Raw genomic sequence first — 18,030 nt, 5'->3', positions numbered from 1 at the left:
TTGTGAGAGGTTTTGTAAAAGCCATTATCAATTAGCTTCGGTTACAATAAAAATACCGAAGACATAAAAAGAATTCCATGAACATCTATAGAAATAAAGGTGGCACTTCAAGCAAGAGTAGAGAGGATGCATCATTTATAGACTAAGAGAAAAGGCTGCTTTCCTAACTCAGAAAACAAGACACACAGATAAGGTGGCTGGAGAGACAGACAAGTAGTAAAGAGCAGACTCATTTCCTAGCATCCACAATAGCTCCCAAATGCTTGGAGCTCTAGGTCCAGGGAGGCAGACACCTTCTGACCTCATATGGTCAACTCACGCTGGCAAACACACATGCACATAATAAACAAGTGAAGAAATAAATGAAAAGATATACTGCCAAGATTAAATATAAAACAAGGACACAGGAGAAAATGGTGAATCATTTTTACCCTACAACTGATGAAAGAAGTCATTTTTAAGTGTTACATCAAAAGCCAGAAAAATGAAAGAGACTGGCATACCTAACATCACTAAACTGTGTCACGAAACAATCAAATCTTACAGACCAGTGGAAATTCAGAAACATACTTCCAGCCATACTGGGAAAGTGTTAATATTGATAATCATGAAAAGATCTTTGTTAAATGTCTGTATGTGTGTGTTTCTGGTGCTTTTTCTTTTCTCCTGTTTGTTCTGTTCTGGTTTGTTTGTTCTTTTATTTGCTTGTTTGTTTTCTAGAGAGAAAGAAGGCATGGAGTTGAAAGAATAGGGAGGGAGGAGCTGGGAGACGAGGACGGGGAGACTGATCAGAATATACTATATGGGAAAATATGATTTTCAATAAAAAGTAAAAAGAAGAAAATGAGTAAGACTGAAAAGTCCAGAGTGAAACAATCAGCTAAGGCCTGGAGGCTGCTACTCAGTGGTACCCAGCACACATAAGGCCTTAAGTTTGACTGCCAGCACCATAGTCAACAGGGTGTAATTGACAACACATGAAAAGATGCACAATCTTAAGAATCATCAAAGAAAAATACAAGTGATAATCAAGTACTACCACACACAGAAAAACTAAATGACTTTTTAAAGGATTATAACTCAGAATTACATAAGTCATTCATGATTTGGACAGTAAGCTTAATATTCCTCAGAAAACAAAGGATCCCAGTCACTTCTGTAAGTTATCAGTTCACAGAATCAACAGGCACTTATGACTTTTATCCTCACAAACCTTCAACGTGGAGTCCACATGGGACTTGGGCACTTCCTGCTGCGGTGCGTCAGGCAGAGGGCTCCACGTCAGCCAATACTCTGGATCTGTGGTAACCATACTGCTCCAGGAAGACCCAAATGTAGAGTTAAATAACTCTGACCACAAACAAGAAAGCTCTTTAGCAGACAGCTAGAGGTAAAAGAAAATTTGAAAAAGTTTCCATCATTCAGGTTATCAAATCTGCCACTTAACATACATCAATACCCAATAGCAGCTTTTTTTTTTTTTTTGATTTATTGAGACAGGATTTTTCTGTGTATCTCTGGCTGTTCTAGAACTTGCTTTGTCGACCTGCTCTGTTTCCTGAGTGCTCGGATTAAAGGCATGAGCCACCACTGCCTGGCTTCCCGTGGTGTTTTAAAAGATACTAATCCTAAACATCCTGATTTTAATGTCCTCTCAATTATCTTATCGAAGTTATTATGTAGGTTGCTTGCAGTTTTATAAACTAAGATGAGATGCTGTATAAACCTGTGGAGAAAGTAAACTAATTCACACCGTTGTAACATCAGCAAAGGAAATACATAAAATATGACTTAAAAATTTAAGGATGGGGCTGGAGACATGGCTCAGTGGTTAAGAGCACTGGCTGCTCTTCCAGAGGTCATGAGTTCAATTCCCAGCAACCACATGGTGGCTCACAACCATCTGTAATGAGATCTGGCGCTCTCTTCTGGTGTGGGCATACATGGAGGCAAAATGTTGTATACACAATAAACAAACAAACAAACAAATAAATCTTTTTTAAAAAATTTAAGGATGTTCTAGTAAAATTATATTAACCACATTTTTAGTAGAATTCACATTCAACATGGGAGGCAAGAAAACACTAAGACTTTTTTTTTAAAAGCCAAATAGGAATTTTTAAGTAGTCAATATTACTACATCATTTATTGGAAACCAAATGGCTATTTCTGTGATAAGAGCTGTAGGCCAGTGGTTGTGGTGGCACACACCTTTAACCCCAGCACTCAGGAGACAGAGGTAGGCAATGTCTGAGTTCAAGGTTAGCCTGGTCTATAAAGTGAGCTCCAGGACAGCCAAGACAATCCCCAACACCCCTAAACAGAGTTGTCCAACACCTCTGTTAAATGCAGAAGTTGAAAATCCAAGTTTACAACGTGTAGCGCTGAAATGACACAGAAATCTGATTAATCAAGACAAAGAGGAGGCTTATTTTCCTCTTGATTTTGGTTTTTACCTTTGGATAATGCAGTAAAGACCAAAGATTCCAAAGCTTTTGAGGCGCAATTGGCGTGTGCTTGAGACAAAATGCGATGTGGTGACTGATTTCCTCATCCATCTGCGGGTGTCTGCTTGACCTGTTCCAAAAATCAACAGGGAGAGGATGGGGGCCAACTATCAAGGAACTACTTTATAAGGGAAGGTGGAACACAAAGACTATGGTACTGGTGAGCACTTGATGGGTTTAGGCTTGAGACCAAAGCAATCAAAGCATTCTCAGGAAGACTGGTTTTCTAAAAGGGCAATGACTTTCCTGAGCCTCAGCAATCCCTCCTCAAGACACACACACAAGATAACGGAACAAGAGAATCTGTAATCCTCTAGAGAATAATGGAGAAGTGTTTACCGGCTCAGACAAGCCTGTGTTACAAAATCAGCTGTCATTCTGTGCTGCCACAGCATAGCCAGGTACTCGGTTGCAGGCCACAGCTGAACGAGCCTGCTGAGGTGGACTAAAGAGCTGAAGCTTGGCTGGGATGGGGAAGAAGTCTCGTGTGCTTTCTCCAGGAAGCCACATGATAGTCCTCTGGATTTTAGTTCCAAACCCTGAATGTTCACAAGAGTCTTCAATTCATCTTCAATTCCAATAAGAAAGAAAGAGATGGATTAGAACAAAGTACTCTAAGTAAGTCCAAGTCTAGATGCCCAACACCTGGGAGCACTGCTGTCCCTGATATTAACCTGAGTTAGCTGGTCAACATGTATTTTAAGTTTGTCCTATTAAAATCATATTAACTTCTTTTTTTCTTGTTTGAGACAGGGTTTCTCTGTGTAACAGCCCTGGCTGTCCTAGAACTCACTCTGCAGACCAGGCTGGCCTTGAACACACAGATTACTGGGATTAAAGGTGTGCACCACCACCACCTGGCATAAACTCATATTAACTTCTACTAATCTAATACTATAACTGAACGATACTTGTGGAGTTCAGTCCAATGACTAAAGTCGGAGGGGAAACTTTATGAGCAACAGTGAAGAAGATAGCTTCAACAAACCAGACACCAGAAAATATTACCTAGGTTGACACCATCCAGAATGTTAGCTCTGAGGATCAATCCCCAGGCCCGTAGGAGACTTTTCTTCAAATTCCATTCAGAAGCAACCACTTGGAGACGATTAATGTCTTCTTGCCACCCACACTCCCCAAAGACAGGCAGCTGCTCTTTGATGACAAGGGCTTTGTTAAGGACTTGCAGCTGTGAAAAGCAGTCCACTACCAGTTTGTCCTGAAATAAACCCAAGAATGCAGACTCAAGAGCTGGAAGGAAGCGCTCTGCAGTAGCCTAGCACAGCTTGTGTGCTCAGGGGCAGGGAATGCAACTCCACCCAGCCTCAAGAGTGAGTAGGAGCACTGTCGGATGAAATGAAGAGCTAGCTTTGGAGCAAAAGCAAGTCTACCTGAGCTTCCAGGTTCGGGAGAACCCCAGGGTTTCACTGACCACATGTTTCCAGATGTACCTTAAAAGGAAATGGCCGTCCCAGGAACGCCTGCAGCTTCTTGATGCCAGCAAAGCTGCCAGCTGGGGTGCCCAGACAACTGTGGATGTGCTCGGAGACAGTTTGTACCTCTTTATAATATCTTCAAAGAAAAAGGGAAAAAAGCTGGATACCATGAAAAGTCTTCTACATTTTTACATTTTAATGTAATGTGCTTACTAATATGCTAAGGAAATACATCAAAGCAAGGTGAAATGGTTTTCAGTTTAAATCCTCTTATCTGTTAACATTACAGATATTAACATTACCACTCAAAATAGGAGTCTTACTTGTCTTCATGATTCACCAGGAGTTGGGGGATCTGATGGATTAAATGTTTCAAAACCCAGTGCCAGTGGAGGGCAAGCAAAGCCAGACCTGGGGCATCTAATGTCACCGCATCAGCCACAGTCCAAAACCGGTCCCGCCATTTCACAGAACTTAAGATCTAAAACCAAAGAAAAACCATGACAATCGGTTAGTAAAAGACACACAACATGTTGCAAATGGTAGTGCAAACCAGCAATCCCAGCACTTGGGAAAGCAGGATTGTGAGTCCAAGGCCAGTGTGAGACCGCTCTGCTGGGGGTCACTGCTGCCCTAACTCCCCTCCTGCACACTAATCCCTAACTAGCAGCTTTATCTCCAGAGTGCTTACTTCGCTAACATCTCCATCTACAACCCTAAGAGCTGCTGCTGATACACCCTCCCAGCTCTTCCAGTCTCTGTATGTCTGGAGAGCCCGTCTATTCTATTATTTTGCTCACTTTCAAAATTCAACTGTCTTAATTAGCTAGCAGAATTTATGCATCTTACAAATGGTTTCCCTCCAGTGGATACTTTTATAAATTTCATGAGGTTAAAGCTATCTTCATAACATTTTATTTACTTTGTTTAACGAATTGAAATTTAAATTAATGGTCAAATTTTAAAAACTGCCTGACAAACTGATTAGGTATAACTGGTGGCAAAAATCATACTGAACACACACAAAGTAAACTTTTCCCTTTGAGAAGCTATTTGGAGGGAAGGGAGGCATGGTAGAGCACTTGCCTATCACACATCAGGTTCTGGGTATAGTTCCAAAGACCCAAACTTGGGGCAGGTGCACCCACCAAAGAAAAGAAAAGGACAGCAACAAACATTTAAAATATAATTGCTCCTCACTCAATTCAGGGAATTTGTTCTGGACTCCAAAGTATGGTTAAGCCTCTCAAATAAATGAGCAGGTTTGCCTATAACCTGCACTTATCATCAAACATGTTAAATCATCTCTAGATTATCTGTAAGACAGAGTCAATGGAATGCTATGTAAAACTTGCTACACTGCCTTTACAAATAATGACAATGAGCTGGAGGGGGTTGGTTCACTGGCCAAGAGCACTTGCTTTTGAGGAGAACCTGGGTTCACTTCCCAGCACCAACACGGTAGCTACAGTTTTAGGGGATCTGGTGCCTTCTGGCCTCCACAGGCATCAGGCACACATGAAGTGCACACACACACACATGCAAGCAAAAGACACACACACACATATAAAATATGTGTCTAAAAAGAAAAAAAGATGATAAAACAAAACAAAAAAACGATTTGTTCATGTTCAGTACAGAAATACTTTTTGGAAGGGGGAGTCAGTTTTACAAAGTCAACATCAACCCAACTCATTAAAGAGCCAAATTAAATAGAAAATAAATGTATTATTTTGGACCTAAAGTTAGTTCAATCTATGAGTGTAGAACCAGGACATACAGTGGGTGAAGTGAACTGGATTTTCAAGAAAAACCAAGAGGTTGACAGTTCCCCTGTGATTAAATTTTTCCTGATGAAATTTGTGACCTTTTACTTGTAGGGAAAAGTACATCAAAATGCAATGACCAACCTTTTCAAACTATCAATACAAACACACACATTAAAACTACACGAGTATTGCACTGAAGTTCAACACTGGTTCAGTCTATACACATCTGTCAGGGATGTGAAGTGCCCCTAAAGAACATGCCTGCCATAAACAGTATTACTTCTTTTTCAACCTCCTCAACTATAGAAAAGCCAGTGTAGGAAGCAGTTTTCCTTCACAGATTTAAATACACATGACACCATATGACTAATTGCAGAAAGCAGACGGGAAACCCAGCTTTCTTCTTTAAAAGAAGTAGTGATCTAATTTCTATTTGGAAAAATGGCTACTTTTATTAAAATATGTCATTTGTGTTAATAGAACTAAATGGTCCTTAATACTGACAGAGACACCATACAAACAAGACCTTTCTGTGGTTTTTGGTAACCTTTATGGAAAAAAGGGCCTATGACTAAAACATTTTATTAAATTTACAAGAATAAATTGGAATTAAAATGTTATTTAATCCACATGTGACAATGACAGATAAGAAAGCATAGGTAAACTAGAATTTAATTGTAAAACCCAAATGTACACTAATAGGCAAAGGGATAAATTGTAGAACATTTCTAAAAGAAGACTGTAAGTCAGTAATAATAATGAACCTGCTAAACATCAAACTACATGAATGCATCTTGTGGTGGTTCAAGTGAGAAAGGCTCATATATTGCAATGTTTAGTCTCAGCAGGTGAACTACTTAGGAAGGATTGGCTGTGTCACTGGGGGTGGGCTTTGAAGTTTTAAAAGCTCAAGCCAGGCTCAGACTCTTTCTGTCCCCTACCCAGGGATAAGGTATATGCTCTCATTTACTGTCGCAGTAATGCCTGGCTGCCTGAGGTCATGCTCCCCACCATGATGGTCATGGACGAATCCTCTGAAATTGTAAGCAAGCAATTAAATGCTTTCTTTCAGAAGTTGGTCACTATGTCTGTCAAAGTAATAAAAAAGTGGCCAGACCAAAGATTTATACTGTACAATTCCATTCGATGGCTATGTGATTACAGATAGATTATGGATAAAGAGAGGAAAGAAATATAAAAGGACACAAGGAAGATTTTAGGAATGAAAATAAGTATCTTCCTGTCTTGATTGTTATATATCCGTTTTACAAAAATATACATGTCAAAATGTACTCTTTAGAAACAATGAAGGTAAAAAAGCCTTGCCTCACCTTACTGACATGAGTGTCAGGAACCATCCCTTGAGGAGACTGTACCCAGAGCAGGATTAGTGCATCACAAAGTTCAAAAAAAGCAGCAAGATTGGCCACAATTTCATGGGGCAGGCTGTGATAGCTCTCTGGATCTTAAGAGTCAACACAAATAAAACAAGAACATTCTATTAATCTTCAGGCTTTTTTTTAAACAATAAATTACAATATAAATTTTAATGTTATATTTAGTACAAATGTCTATTAGAAAGCTCAAAATCAAAAGCATATTTTGTATGTATTATGGAGTTATGTAATACCATAGATGTTAATAAATGTCTTAGTGGAAAATACAAGCAACATAGCAAAATTACATTTTATACCTACATTTAAACACAAAAAACTGGGGTTGGAGAGATAGCTTGGCAGTTAAGAGCACTTACAGCATTTTCAGTGGAACTAGGTTTGGTTGCAGCAGCCATATGACAGCTGTTATCTGACCTTCAAGTGCACCAGGGAAGCACGTGGTACACGCACATATATGCAAGCAAAATACTACACGTAAGTATGTATATATAATTTTTAAAAAGTAACAAAATGCAAAACACTGAACCCAGTGCCCATGTATTTGGACGGTTTCTTAGGGTTTTTATCACTGTGATAAAACACCAGGACTTTCAGTCCATATTCCATCTAAAAAAGCTACTACAGGTTTGCCCTTGGGCCTATCTGGTGAGGGTGTTTCCCCTCAAATGACGCTAATTTACGTTATCAAAAATGAGCTTTTAAAATATTTATATCTTCATAGCGTTTTGATTTCTGCACAGATATTCTGAGCCAAGAAACCTGCTTTTGAAGTGTTAGCTCTTCTACTTGCTAAAAATCGGATCCTGAACTTGCATGTGTCTCATGTTCCTAGTTCATGAGCTGAGAACCTACTTAGTTTCAAAGGCTTGCTGTGAGGACCTGTAAGCAGCACGTAGCTGAGCACCTGGGACAACCAGTTTCAGTAAATGCCATTCATCAGTGATGGATATAGTTCATTTCAAACTGAATTCAAAAGCAGTAGCTGCTGAGTATGTCTTCTAACTGCAGCAACAGCATAACCACAATGCAAAAGGGAAAATGTTTTACCTTTATGGAATTCAATAGACATCCTCAGAACACTGCTTCTTATCTTTTTACTACCAATGGACACCAAATTTCCTTCAGTGAATATCCTCTTTTCCCGGTCAAGATAGATAATTGTCCTGGGATGAAGTAATGTTTACTGGTTAACAGAACTTCTTTGGAATTAGCAAAGTTGTTTACTTGTTTTTTTTTTGGTGGGGGAGACAAGGGCACATAGTACTGGGACCAAATTCAGGGTAGCAGGCATACTAGATCAAAAATATTCTACCACTGATCTACAACTACAGTACAGAAATAATCTGAAGCATCATCATTCCCTTCATCTAGCCCGTTCTTTGTCTGCAAATTCTGGACTAGAGAGGAAGGGTGCAAAAGAGGCAGGTAGATGGCAAACACTGGTATTAAGACTACTCCATTGTCTGACATTAACCTGAACTCTGCATAGTGACTATCATTGCATTTGTGATAAATCATACTCATGGGTTCACTTTACAAGAAGATTCATCAAAATCACATGTTCATTATTACATACCAGCATACAATACATACTGCATTTTAATTATACATTTATATTTTTAAAATATATGGCCAATTTGGGGGTAAAACAAAACCAAGAACTTGCCTAGGCCAAAAAAAAAAAAAATTTACATGTATGTTTACTTAAGTTGCAGGAGTTATTCCTGTCTGCTGTGTATCTGAGGATGACACCTGAAGCAAGTGTCTGAGAGCATGAGTAGATAATGGAAAGTTGCTGGGACCTGCATGCAGAAGAAACACAACTATCCTGAGATAGGTTAGCTTTCAAATAATGCCCACCACTAATGCTGAGTGAACACATCTAACACCTACTGTTTATTTCATAACATTAAAGCCCACATAACCTGTATTTGTTATATAGTAGTAGATAAGGCCATGACAGTGTCTCAAGCTTTAGGTTTCACCTACTTGTTTGCGACTGATTCTAAAAGGGCAAAGAGCTGCTGAGACTGGTCTGCTTGTGGATCGAAGTCCACTGAATTTCTAATGATGTCCAAAGCCTGCATGTTCCACCGGGGGTCCAGAGGGATCACAAAGTCATCTAGTTTAAAGAAAGACAAAAATTGTACAATTAACAAGCCTGACTTGTAAAGTCTAAACTATTTCACTGTTTCCTGTTGACCACACACAGGCTCATGCGGAACCCTGCAGCTTCAGTCTGTGGCACTGCAGTAATACAGAGCCAGCAGCTTCTCTACTTCCTTTCCAAATTCAAACACCCCTGTGTACCAAAACCTCCTCCTACCTTAGAATATAACACTCTCCTCTTTCAAATACAAAACAGAACAATTCAAGATTACTTTGCTTAAAACCATTTCACTGACCATGCCTAGTAATGATTATGTAGCCCAGCTTCTGAAGAGGTTAAGGCAGAACTGCTTGTGCCCAGGCTCAAAGCACCTGCCTGAGTAACGTCAAGACTCCATCTCAGAACCAGAACTGGCCAGGCATGTCAGTGTGGACATGTGATCCCAGCTTTCAAATGAATACTTAATTATCAAAAGAAGAAATATACTGAAGACTAACTCGTGTTATCAAGGCTTTGTATCTGAAGCAAATGATCCCGTGTAGTTTTCTCTCAAGTGAAATATTTTATGCGAAAACTTTTAGTTAATATGATAGTAAACAAAAATCTTCAAAGTGGAAGAGACAGAAATAAAAATTTTACATTGCCTCATTTTTCTACCAGTCATTCTCTAACATAGCTGACTTCATCTTTACACTCTCAGGTTCTTCCTAGCATACCATTCAACCCCTTCAGATGATAGACAAAACAGTTCTGAAGACAGTTTGCATCTGCATATATCAAGTCTTCTGAAACACATGGTGATGGTGGGACCTGTTAAAAGCAGGTACATACCTATTATATTTGTCTGTAATATTTTCAAGACATTACTGACTCCAGCCGAGAGGGAATTTGAGTAAAAATTTCTAAGAGCAGTGGCACTGGCTTCCAGGGGAATCTGCACGGACTCTGGAAGGAGAGGTATTGTTAAGGCTCAGAGCCATACTGCCTAAAGAACGTTCTGCAATGATGAAAACAGTCAAACAGTAGCTATACAGAAACGAGTGAATTGTGGCTAGGGCTAATGAAGCACTGGAGTTTACAAGTTATTGAACTTCCAAGACTTTATGTTCTTTCTGTTCATTTGTGTTACTCTCTCTAGCAATCATATAAAACAATAAAAATATCACAAATTTCTCTACAACTATTTTGATACCAATGTCACTAAACAAGAGATATGTGTTTGCCTGCTTATCTACAAATTCTTGGGAAGCAGAGAGGTCATATACATTCATTTACTAAGGCTGACATTTTTTAATGGGAGTATGTGCAGGTCCATGCACATGAGAAAGCTTGGGCACTCAGAACCATCTACCTCCTCTGAGATGGGTCTCTTCTTTGTCTATAGTTTCCCAATTAGGTTATACTGCTTGGCCAACAAGCCTGGGGCACAATTCTGTCTCCTTGGTGCTGGCAGTGAAAGCAATTCTAGAACTTCCACTTTGCTTACAAGGCATATGAATGACCAAGAAGTTCCATATCCTACACTCCACAGTGCAGGCAGGGATTGTCATTGTTACTGTCTTTTCTCTGCTCTGAACAGATGACAAATTAAGCAAGTATCTAGCAGTACCAATATGAAAACAGGATTGGGGCCAGGCATGGTAGCCCATGCGTTTAGTCCCAGCACCTGGGAGGCAGAGACTGATATACCTTTTTGAGTTCTCCACCAGCCAGAGCTACATGAGACCCTGTCTCAAACAAATAAAAACAAACAAAAAATCAGGATTAGTAATTTGGGCATCTTAAGGGGAAATAAATGTTTAAAACCAACACTGTTCCCAGAGAAAATGTTTGTATAGGAAAAAAAAAACTGTTTATGCTAAAAGTAACATGATACAGCTGGGTGTGGTGGCATGGGCCTTTAATCCTGGAACTTGGGAGGCAGAGAGGCAGATCTCTGTGAGGTCGAGGCCAGCCTGGTATCTAGTTCCAGGACAGCCAAGGCTACACAAAGAAAGACCAAAAAAAGAAAAGGGGGGTAACACGAGGCAGTATATTTTCCCTTTGACCCGAAAAGGAAGACAAACTGAGGCATTTCTCTTGATACACAAGGGGCAGACATGTCCCTATCTAACAGCTACTTTACAACAACACAGCTGTTCATCATTTCCCAGCTATAACTTCAACAGTGCGGTCACAGACCAACATGTCGCCGAGGTGCTCCAACAAGGGAAGCATATGTAGACCCCTCCACTGGACAATTCAAGCTCTGCTACTCACCGAGCCCCTGTGGTATGTTCTTGGCTAAATGACAAAGCCATTTAACTCTGAGCATCCAATCCTGATTGGTTGCTCTTTCTATGAGCAATTTAACAGCCACGGCTAAAACGTCCGGTTCATCGACCCAGTAAGTATCCACTTCCACTGCATTGAATGTCAGGTTCTCAGGGTTACAACTCTGCATAATGTTCTCTAAGTCTTGCAAAGTAAGAGGCTGACTCCTGCAACTCACAGAAAGAGAAAAGCTGGAATTAGAACAGTCTTTCACATGGCATTTCAAAAAATTCAAAGATAATGGTTTTGCAAATAACCATATCAAAGAGATGAAGCGGCAAAGACAAAAAACCAAACAAAAACCAAATCAACCAGTGAGACACGCAGTTAGGGATGGGGTGTAGTTGAGTGGCAGAAATACGCTCAGCACGACAAAGGCTCTGCCTGGATTCCATCCTAGTGTGTGGATACACATCTGATTGGTTGCTCTCTATGAGCATATAACAGCCATAAACAGAACATCTGGCTCATCAGATGATATCAAATGGGACTGATAATAATAGCCATATTAAACAGTAGAAATGTGATAATAAGGGGTCACAAATGCTGGGCTGGCTGACCTCTGCAAAGGCTGTCCAAGAGAACACACTAAAGGCTCTGCTGACCTTGTCCAGCTGCTAGTTTTCATGCTCATCCTGTTGAGGCAGTATGCCAGGATCTGCCCATCACTTCGGACGACAGACAGGCAAGAATCTTCTGTTGCAAAAAGAGCTGAAGGCACAGAATCTGGCCACAGCCCTGTGGCAAGAATGGAGTGTCCCCAGGTTTCCCGAGCTTGCAGAGATGAAGTATGACTCTCCAGCAAAGCCTGCACAAGCTGCAGAATGTGAAACAACAAGTCAAGAGCACTGACACAGTGACATTATCAAAATCACCAACAGATAAATGCATGAGAGATTCCAAGGCTCACACAGCCACCAATAAACAATTCTTAGACACATTCTTTAATGAATAACACTAGTTAAATTTTTACCAATGTTTAGGGAAAGGAATATTTAAATTAAAACCATTTTCCAGAAAAGAACCTAGATAACAGATCTCTACAACAAGAGAGCAGTCAACTCTGTTAAAAGTTGCCATTCACAAAGTAATTTCCTCCACTTCAGTGTTACAACTTAGACGGTGGTATAATCCATTCACAGTACCTTCCGGTTTGCCGCTGAGTGCTGAGAGCAGACATACACATCCCAGCATGCTTCAAAAAAGGCTTTGTCTAAACTCAGACCTCGCTGTAGGTACTGAACAATGAGTACTGCAGCCTGACTGAGAGTAGAAAGTGATGATGTCGGAGAACCTAGAAAAATAAAACATTGCCATATGTGACAAAAGGTGTTCTAAATCTTTGCTAAAAACTGATAAATATATCCTTACTCTTCTGTACACTGACTCCTAACCATGTATTTGCTTTGTATCTGGGGTCTTCCGAGAGCTCAACAGATGTGTAATAACATTCTTATCTCTCCCCCCCATCTGTCTTCCCTCTTATTCTCTGACCTCCAGCAGTGTATCAGAACTCTTTGACAGCTGTCACTGTATCTTTAATCTCAAGCTGACACACACCACACAAAGGGCAACAGGCCCTCTGTGAAATCCCAACTGTCAGTATAAGTAATTCTGACATTTTCAGCCACTGGGCCTCATCTATGACAGGGAAGCAAGCATGCAGAACAGATAGACTGAACTGTACCCAGCACAAAGCAATTACTCAGTAAATAGTAAAAACTACTTCACCTATTGCTACGAGTTCTTTTACTGCATGAAAAAAAATGACAAAATTAGAGCTGCTTCAACTCAAAGTTTCTACATTATTTCCCCTTCATAAGGGACAATGGTGACCCAGGAGACATGAAGGTAAAGCTCTTGAATCATAAAACAGAATTACTCAAGACATGGTCCCTGTTGGAGGGGCATGTACTCATTATTGCTTTAATTATATGTATACATATCAATCTGTGCATCAAATATGGGTGTCCAAGGAGGCAAGAAGAACGTTGGATTCCCTTGAGTTCACTGACGGTGCTAGGAACTAAATAAATGCCAGCCTCTTGGAAAAGCAAGTGCTTGTAACCACAGAGCCATCTCTGTAGCTCCCTATTGAGTTTAAAAGATTGACAGCTACAGTTCACTCAGAGGAGCAGAACTCCACTTTTTGAGGTACTTGGAGATAACATTTTAAACATGCTTTCTTGATCACTTTAATTTCAATGCACAGCAAATGTGAGAAATCCTGGCCTACAGGCCCAACAGAGCCACGAGAATTGCTACAGCATTACAACTGCAAAGGCTCAGAAGTCAAGTAGCTCACCTCTAACAATGCTCTGGACCTCTGTATGCAGAGCCAAGAGGATGTTACACACACTGTCCCCCACCAACCCAAGGCTGTGAAGCAGAACTTTCAAATCCAGGTTATCTGGGCTGCTTCCATCTCCTTCTCCTGAAATGTAGATTTCAAGTCCACGATTCCTCATAGCTCGGGAAATTTCTCCATGAATAGGATCCATGGAAAGAAAAAGCCTAATAAATAAGAAATAATAAAAAAGGAAATTGAGAAGGAGAGGAAAATCAAATCCCAGTGTAACTAATGGTTTGGGCCTCTAGCACCAAATGTGTCTCACCTACAGGAAATCCACTGAAGAAGATAACACCACCTCATGGTGTTATGATACTATTACCCACACCTCTCTTTTTAACGCACATCAACACCACTACATCAATTTCCTTATGCCTACACTTTTGTTTGTAAAGATTTATTTTTATCTTGACATGGGTACATATGTATGTGTGGATGCTTGCAGAGTCCTAAAGAGGGTGTCAGATCCCCTAAAGCTAGAGTTCTCATAGTTATTTAGGTGCTGAATGTGGGTGTTCATAACCAAACACCAGACCTCTGAAAGAGCTGCAACCCCTGAGCCCTTTCTCTACCAGCATATACTGGCTTTTTAAGGACCCGTGTTGAGAACTCAGAGTCTTGCTTTCGGAAACTCTCCCACTCCGGCCATCCTAACCAGCTGTTCCATCCATTCACAGAGAGCAGCAAAGAACAGTGAACTCGGACCTTAGTGAGGCTTCTACTTCTGTGATAAAGCACCATGAGTTCACGTCACCTTACAGCTCCACATCCCAGTCTATCTAAAGAGGCAGCAGGCAGGAACTGAGGCAGAGGCCACAGAGGACTGCAGCTTATTGGCTTGATCAGCCTGCTTTCTTATAATATCCAGGACCACCTGACCCGGAGTAGCAACACCCAGTAAGCTGGGCCCTCCCGCACCATCAGTCAAGAAAATGCACTACAAACTTGCCCACAGACAATCTAGTAGGAGCTTTCTCAGCTAAGGCTGCCTCCTCTGAAATGACTCCACTCTATATCTGGCTGACATAAACCTAGCCAGCACGACTCTTGCTAACAGTCCATTTTTCTTCATCCATGCCGCTCCACATTCTCATGTTTGGTTCTGTTTCATCCCTTAGTCAGAAACAGAAAGAATGTATTCCTGGCTGGCTGTCCCAGACCTAACTTGCTCTTCTGGTAGTATGCCCTTCTTAATAAACAGCTTCCCATCTGTCCAGTCAATCCACGCAAACCATGGATGCCATCCTTGTTTCACAAGTCCCACCCATGTGATCCTGTAACACAGGACACATTTTCTTTTCCCTGGGCCATCAGCAAAGGATTATGACTGACTTTCTACATTTTACTGTTAACTCCAGAGAAGGACCCTTCTGTATTCTGCTGTCCTCAAAGCCTAACAAGTATGTGGGAAACAAGAGGGCCTTAATATATATGTTTTAACTGAAGGTTGCCTTCTCAGAACACGGTGCACAGTTTACAAAGAGTTTCTATTAGATATATCTGCCTTTGTTACTGAAGCGACCAAATTTTTTATTAGAAAGTTGAGAGACAGAAGTACCTGAAACTGGGATGTGGTGTTACTGTGGAAGCGGCTCCATCCACCATTCCTCTCTCGTTAATGGTGAGGACACCACCAGGCTCGAGCAAAGCATTCAGACGATCAAGCACTGAGGGACTGCATAATGAGAATTCAAATGATATTTAGGCTGACATGTTGCCTTGACTCTATTACTCTTGCACAAGTTTGCACTTGCTTTTGGACCCACATCTCCCTTCCACAGATCACTCCATATAGCACTGTGATCTCCTCCAAGGGTGTGGTAAGCACACAAGTGACCCAGTTTCCACCTGGAGTCAATTCTGACTTAAAAGTCAACAAGCCTCAATGCTCTGCTTTCTCAAGTATCCTTGAGGGCTGGGAGAAGGTTCTGATTAAGCCACAGCAAAAAACATTTTGCCCATGAGAAAAGAATACACTATTTAGTAGAGAGAATACTGCTGCTGACAAATCTGAGGAACGTGGAGATAGATTTTGAAACTGCTTACTCAAAGACAAGAATGATTAGATACTGACTGACTGCCTATGCTGTACTTTGTTCTGCTTTTGTATAAAAGCAGGTTCTGAAATACACTTGTGGCTGCACAGAGTAAGCTGGCAGTCCCCAAAACTACCCTGTTTGTTGTCTTTATCGCCTTCAATCTAACAGTTCCTTAAACCTCACCCCTGCCCCCAGATACCTCCAGCTGATCTTATGGGAGCAGGCTCCAACACAAGGGCCAACTCCCTTCTCTCATTCCCACTCCTTAAGTCACATAGTTATATAAAAGAACCATTCATTGAGTAAATAAAACATGGAAAAAGTATCAGATAGATCTATCCCCTATCCCCCTTAAAATTATCAAATACACTGGAAGGAAACTGGATTTCGATTGAAAATATCCAAATAAAGCTTCTCAGAGAAAGCACTACTTAAAAATAACTCCTATTATAGCAATTTCCTCCTTGCCCTTTTTCTCATTCTAGGATAAAAATATGAATTATGGTCATTGGTAATACTTACTAATGTTTGTCTATATCAGATCCTCTATTTCAGACAATCAGTATTTAAAATGATCCTAACAAGTAATCTCTAATGTTAAAGGTCTAGTGCTCTTTAGAAAAGCAAACCAATTTTGTTAGCCTTCACTCAGTCATCTAGTATGTTCACCATATGGCAGTCTAAGAATGGCGGAAGATGCACTGATAGGGGAGAAAGTCAATAGCTTTCTTGACCTAATGCAGGGAGCCCCAGTGTGTGTTTACAGTTAGCAAACACATGCCAAGTTTCAGCTAGATCCACTCACGACTGGGCATAACTGGACATGACTGGGTACTTACTTGCAGAAGTTAACATTGTCCATCAAAAGCCAATCTCCAGACTTCAGGGCCTGAACTAACATGCTGTCAACCCATTCAAAGCTGCCATGACTCCGGCCACTGGCTGACTGCAGAAGCTTCACCCCGAAACTTCGGAACTCCTCGACAAGTTTGGTGAAGTCTGTAACATTACAGTAATCATAATAAAGTTACAATAATAATAATAAAATACGGTAATCATAATAAAGTTACAGCCTCCTACCCAACACTTGTTTGAACAGAGATAATAAAATTATGTTTAGGACAGACAAAAACTTTCAATAACTTTCCAAATTAAAAGCTACATACTCAGGGCTGACTTTGGTGAATAATTTTAATGTTTCAATTTAAAAAATGTCTGAAGGAAGGTCTCCCATCCACTGCATTATAATTCTACATTACAGAGCTGTAAGTTGACAAAAGTATAATTACTGCCACTAGATTTTATTAGTGATATTATCCATATATCCATCCATCTATAGATATAGCTCACAAATACTTTACAGTCTAACAGTCCTTGTCTAGAATTTTTCATATGGTAATTTTTGTTAGAAATGTTACATTGAATTCTTGGTTTGAGCCACGAGAATAGACTTAAGTTCCCATTTTTAACTTGAAAACTGGGAGGAGGAGGTGGTAACATGACAGAGTAAGAGGGAGCACAACACTGTGTAGCTGAGAGCAGGAGGGTAAAACCAAGATGAAACTCTATAATTGCTTATGTAGGAAGCTACAAATAAGGGGAAGGAAACCAAAGATACCAGGGTCTCCCTGAATTGAGGCCCAGTGGAGCAACTTGAAAGGGCAGCAGCATACTTTAAAGGAGAGGCTCCTCAAAAAAGGACACAAAGTCCCTGGAGGAGGACCTTGTGCCTTTGGGTAAATGACCTGCACATCTTTATAAAAGTGATCTGTATAAAGACTGGGCTGGAATAAAACTGGGTCTCTCCAGTTCCCACTAGCCCAAGGAGCAAGCTCAGCAAACACAGAGCATTCAGCAAGTGAGATGCTTCACAAGAGGAAATGCTATTCCTTCCCAGGCCTGAAAAGTGTAAAGCTATCTTAGAAAGATTAAAATAATTCATAGCCAACTTATTACCTACCAGAAAAAGAGCAACGGACTTGAAAAGATAAAATATAATGTAGTGCTTCACAGTTTAAAATAAATGTCTAACATCCAGAAAGATTTAGACAGAGGGAAAATGAAAATGCTTATTTTGTGAGAAGTAGTAGGAAGTAATACTTCCCAGTG

At 40.4% G+C, this 18,030-nt stretch overlaps 1 protein-coding gene across 1 annotated transcript in view; it reads right to left on the bottom strand.

The window, feature by feature from the left end:
- The window catches only part of Mdn1 (midasin AAA ATPase 1), a 124,396-nt gene that overhangs the window by 45,849 nt on the left and 60,517 nt on the right, over window positions 1–18,030 (bottom strand). The window contains exons 44-59 of the mRNA XM_013351852.2: window positions 16,761–16,920; window positions 15,441–15,557; window positions 13,838–14,046; window positions 12,678–12,826; window positions 12,138–12,349; window positions 11,479–11,699; window positions 10,051–10,164; window positions 9,099–9,231; window positions 8,157–8,272; window positions 7,044–7,177; window positions 4,267–4,424; window positions 3,959–4,079; window positions 3,516–3,726; window positions 2,847–3,075; window positions 2,457–2,577; window positions 1,214–1,384 (exon numbers count right to left, since the gene is read on the bottom strand). Of these exons, the coding sequence (XP_013207306.1) occupies window positions 1,214–1,384; window positions 2,457–2,577; window positions 2,847–3,075; window positions 3,516–3,726; window positions 3,959–4,079; window positions 4,267–4,424; window positions 7,044–7,177; window positions 8,157–8,272; window positions 9,099–9,231; window positions 10,051–10,164; window positions 11,479–11,699; window positions 12,138–12,349; window positions 12,678–12,826; window positions 13,838–14,046; window positions 15,441–15,557; window positions 16,761–16,920 (2,576 nt within the window). The remainder of the gene's footprint in view (window positions 1–1,213; window positions 1,385–2,456; window positions 2,578–2,846; window positions 3,076–3,515; window positions 3,727–3,958; window positions 4,080–4,266; window positions 4,425–7,043; window positions 7,178–8,156; window positions 8,273–9,098; window positions 9,232–10,050; window positions 10,165–11,478; window positions 11,700–12,137; window positions 12,350–12,677; window positions 12,827–13,837; window positions 14,047–15,440; window positions 15,558–16,760; window positions 16,921–18,030) is intronic.

Source organism: Microtus ochrogaster, linkage group LG5 (assembly GCF_000317375.1).
Source record: "Microtus ochrogaster isolate Prairie Vole_2 linkage group LG5, MicOch1.0, whole genome shotgun sequence".
NCBI classification, from domain to species: Eukaryota; Metazoa; Chordata; class Mammalia; order Rodentia; family Cricetidae; genus Microtus; species Microtus ochrogaster.
Note: the sequence above shows the minus strand (reverse complement) of the source record. Positions and strands in the feature narration are given on the sequence as shown.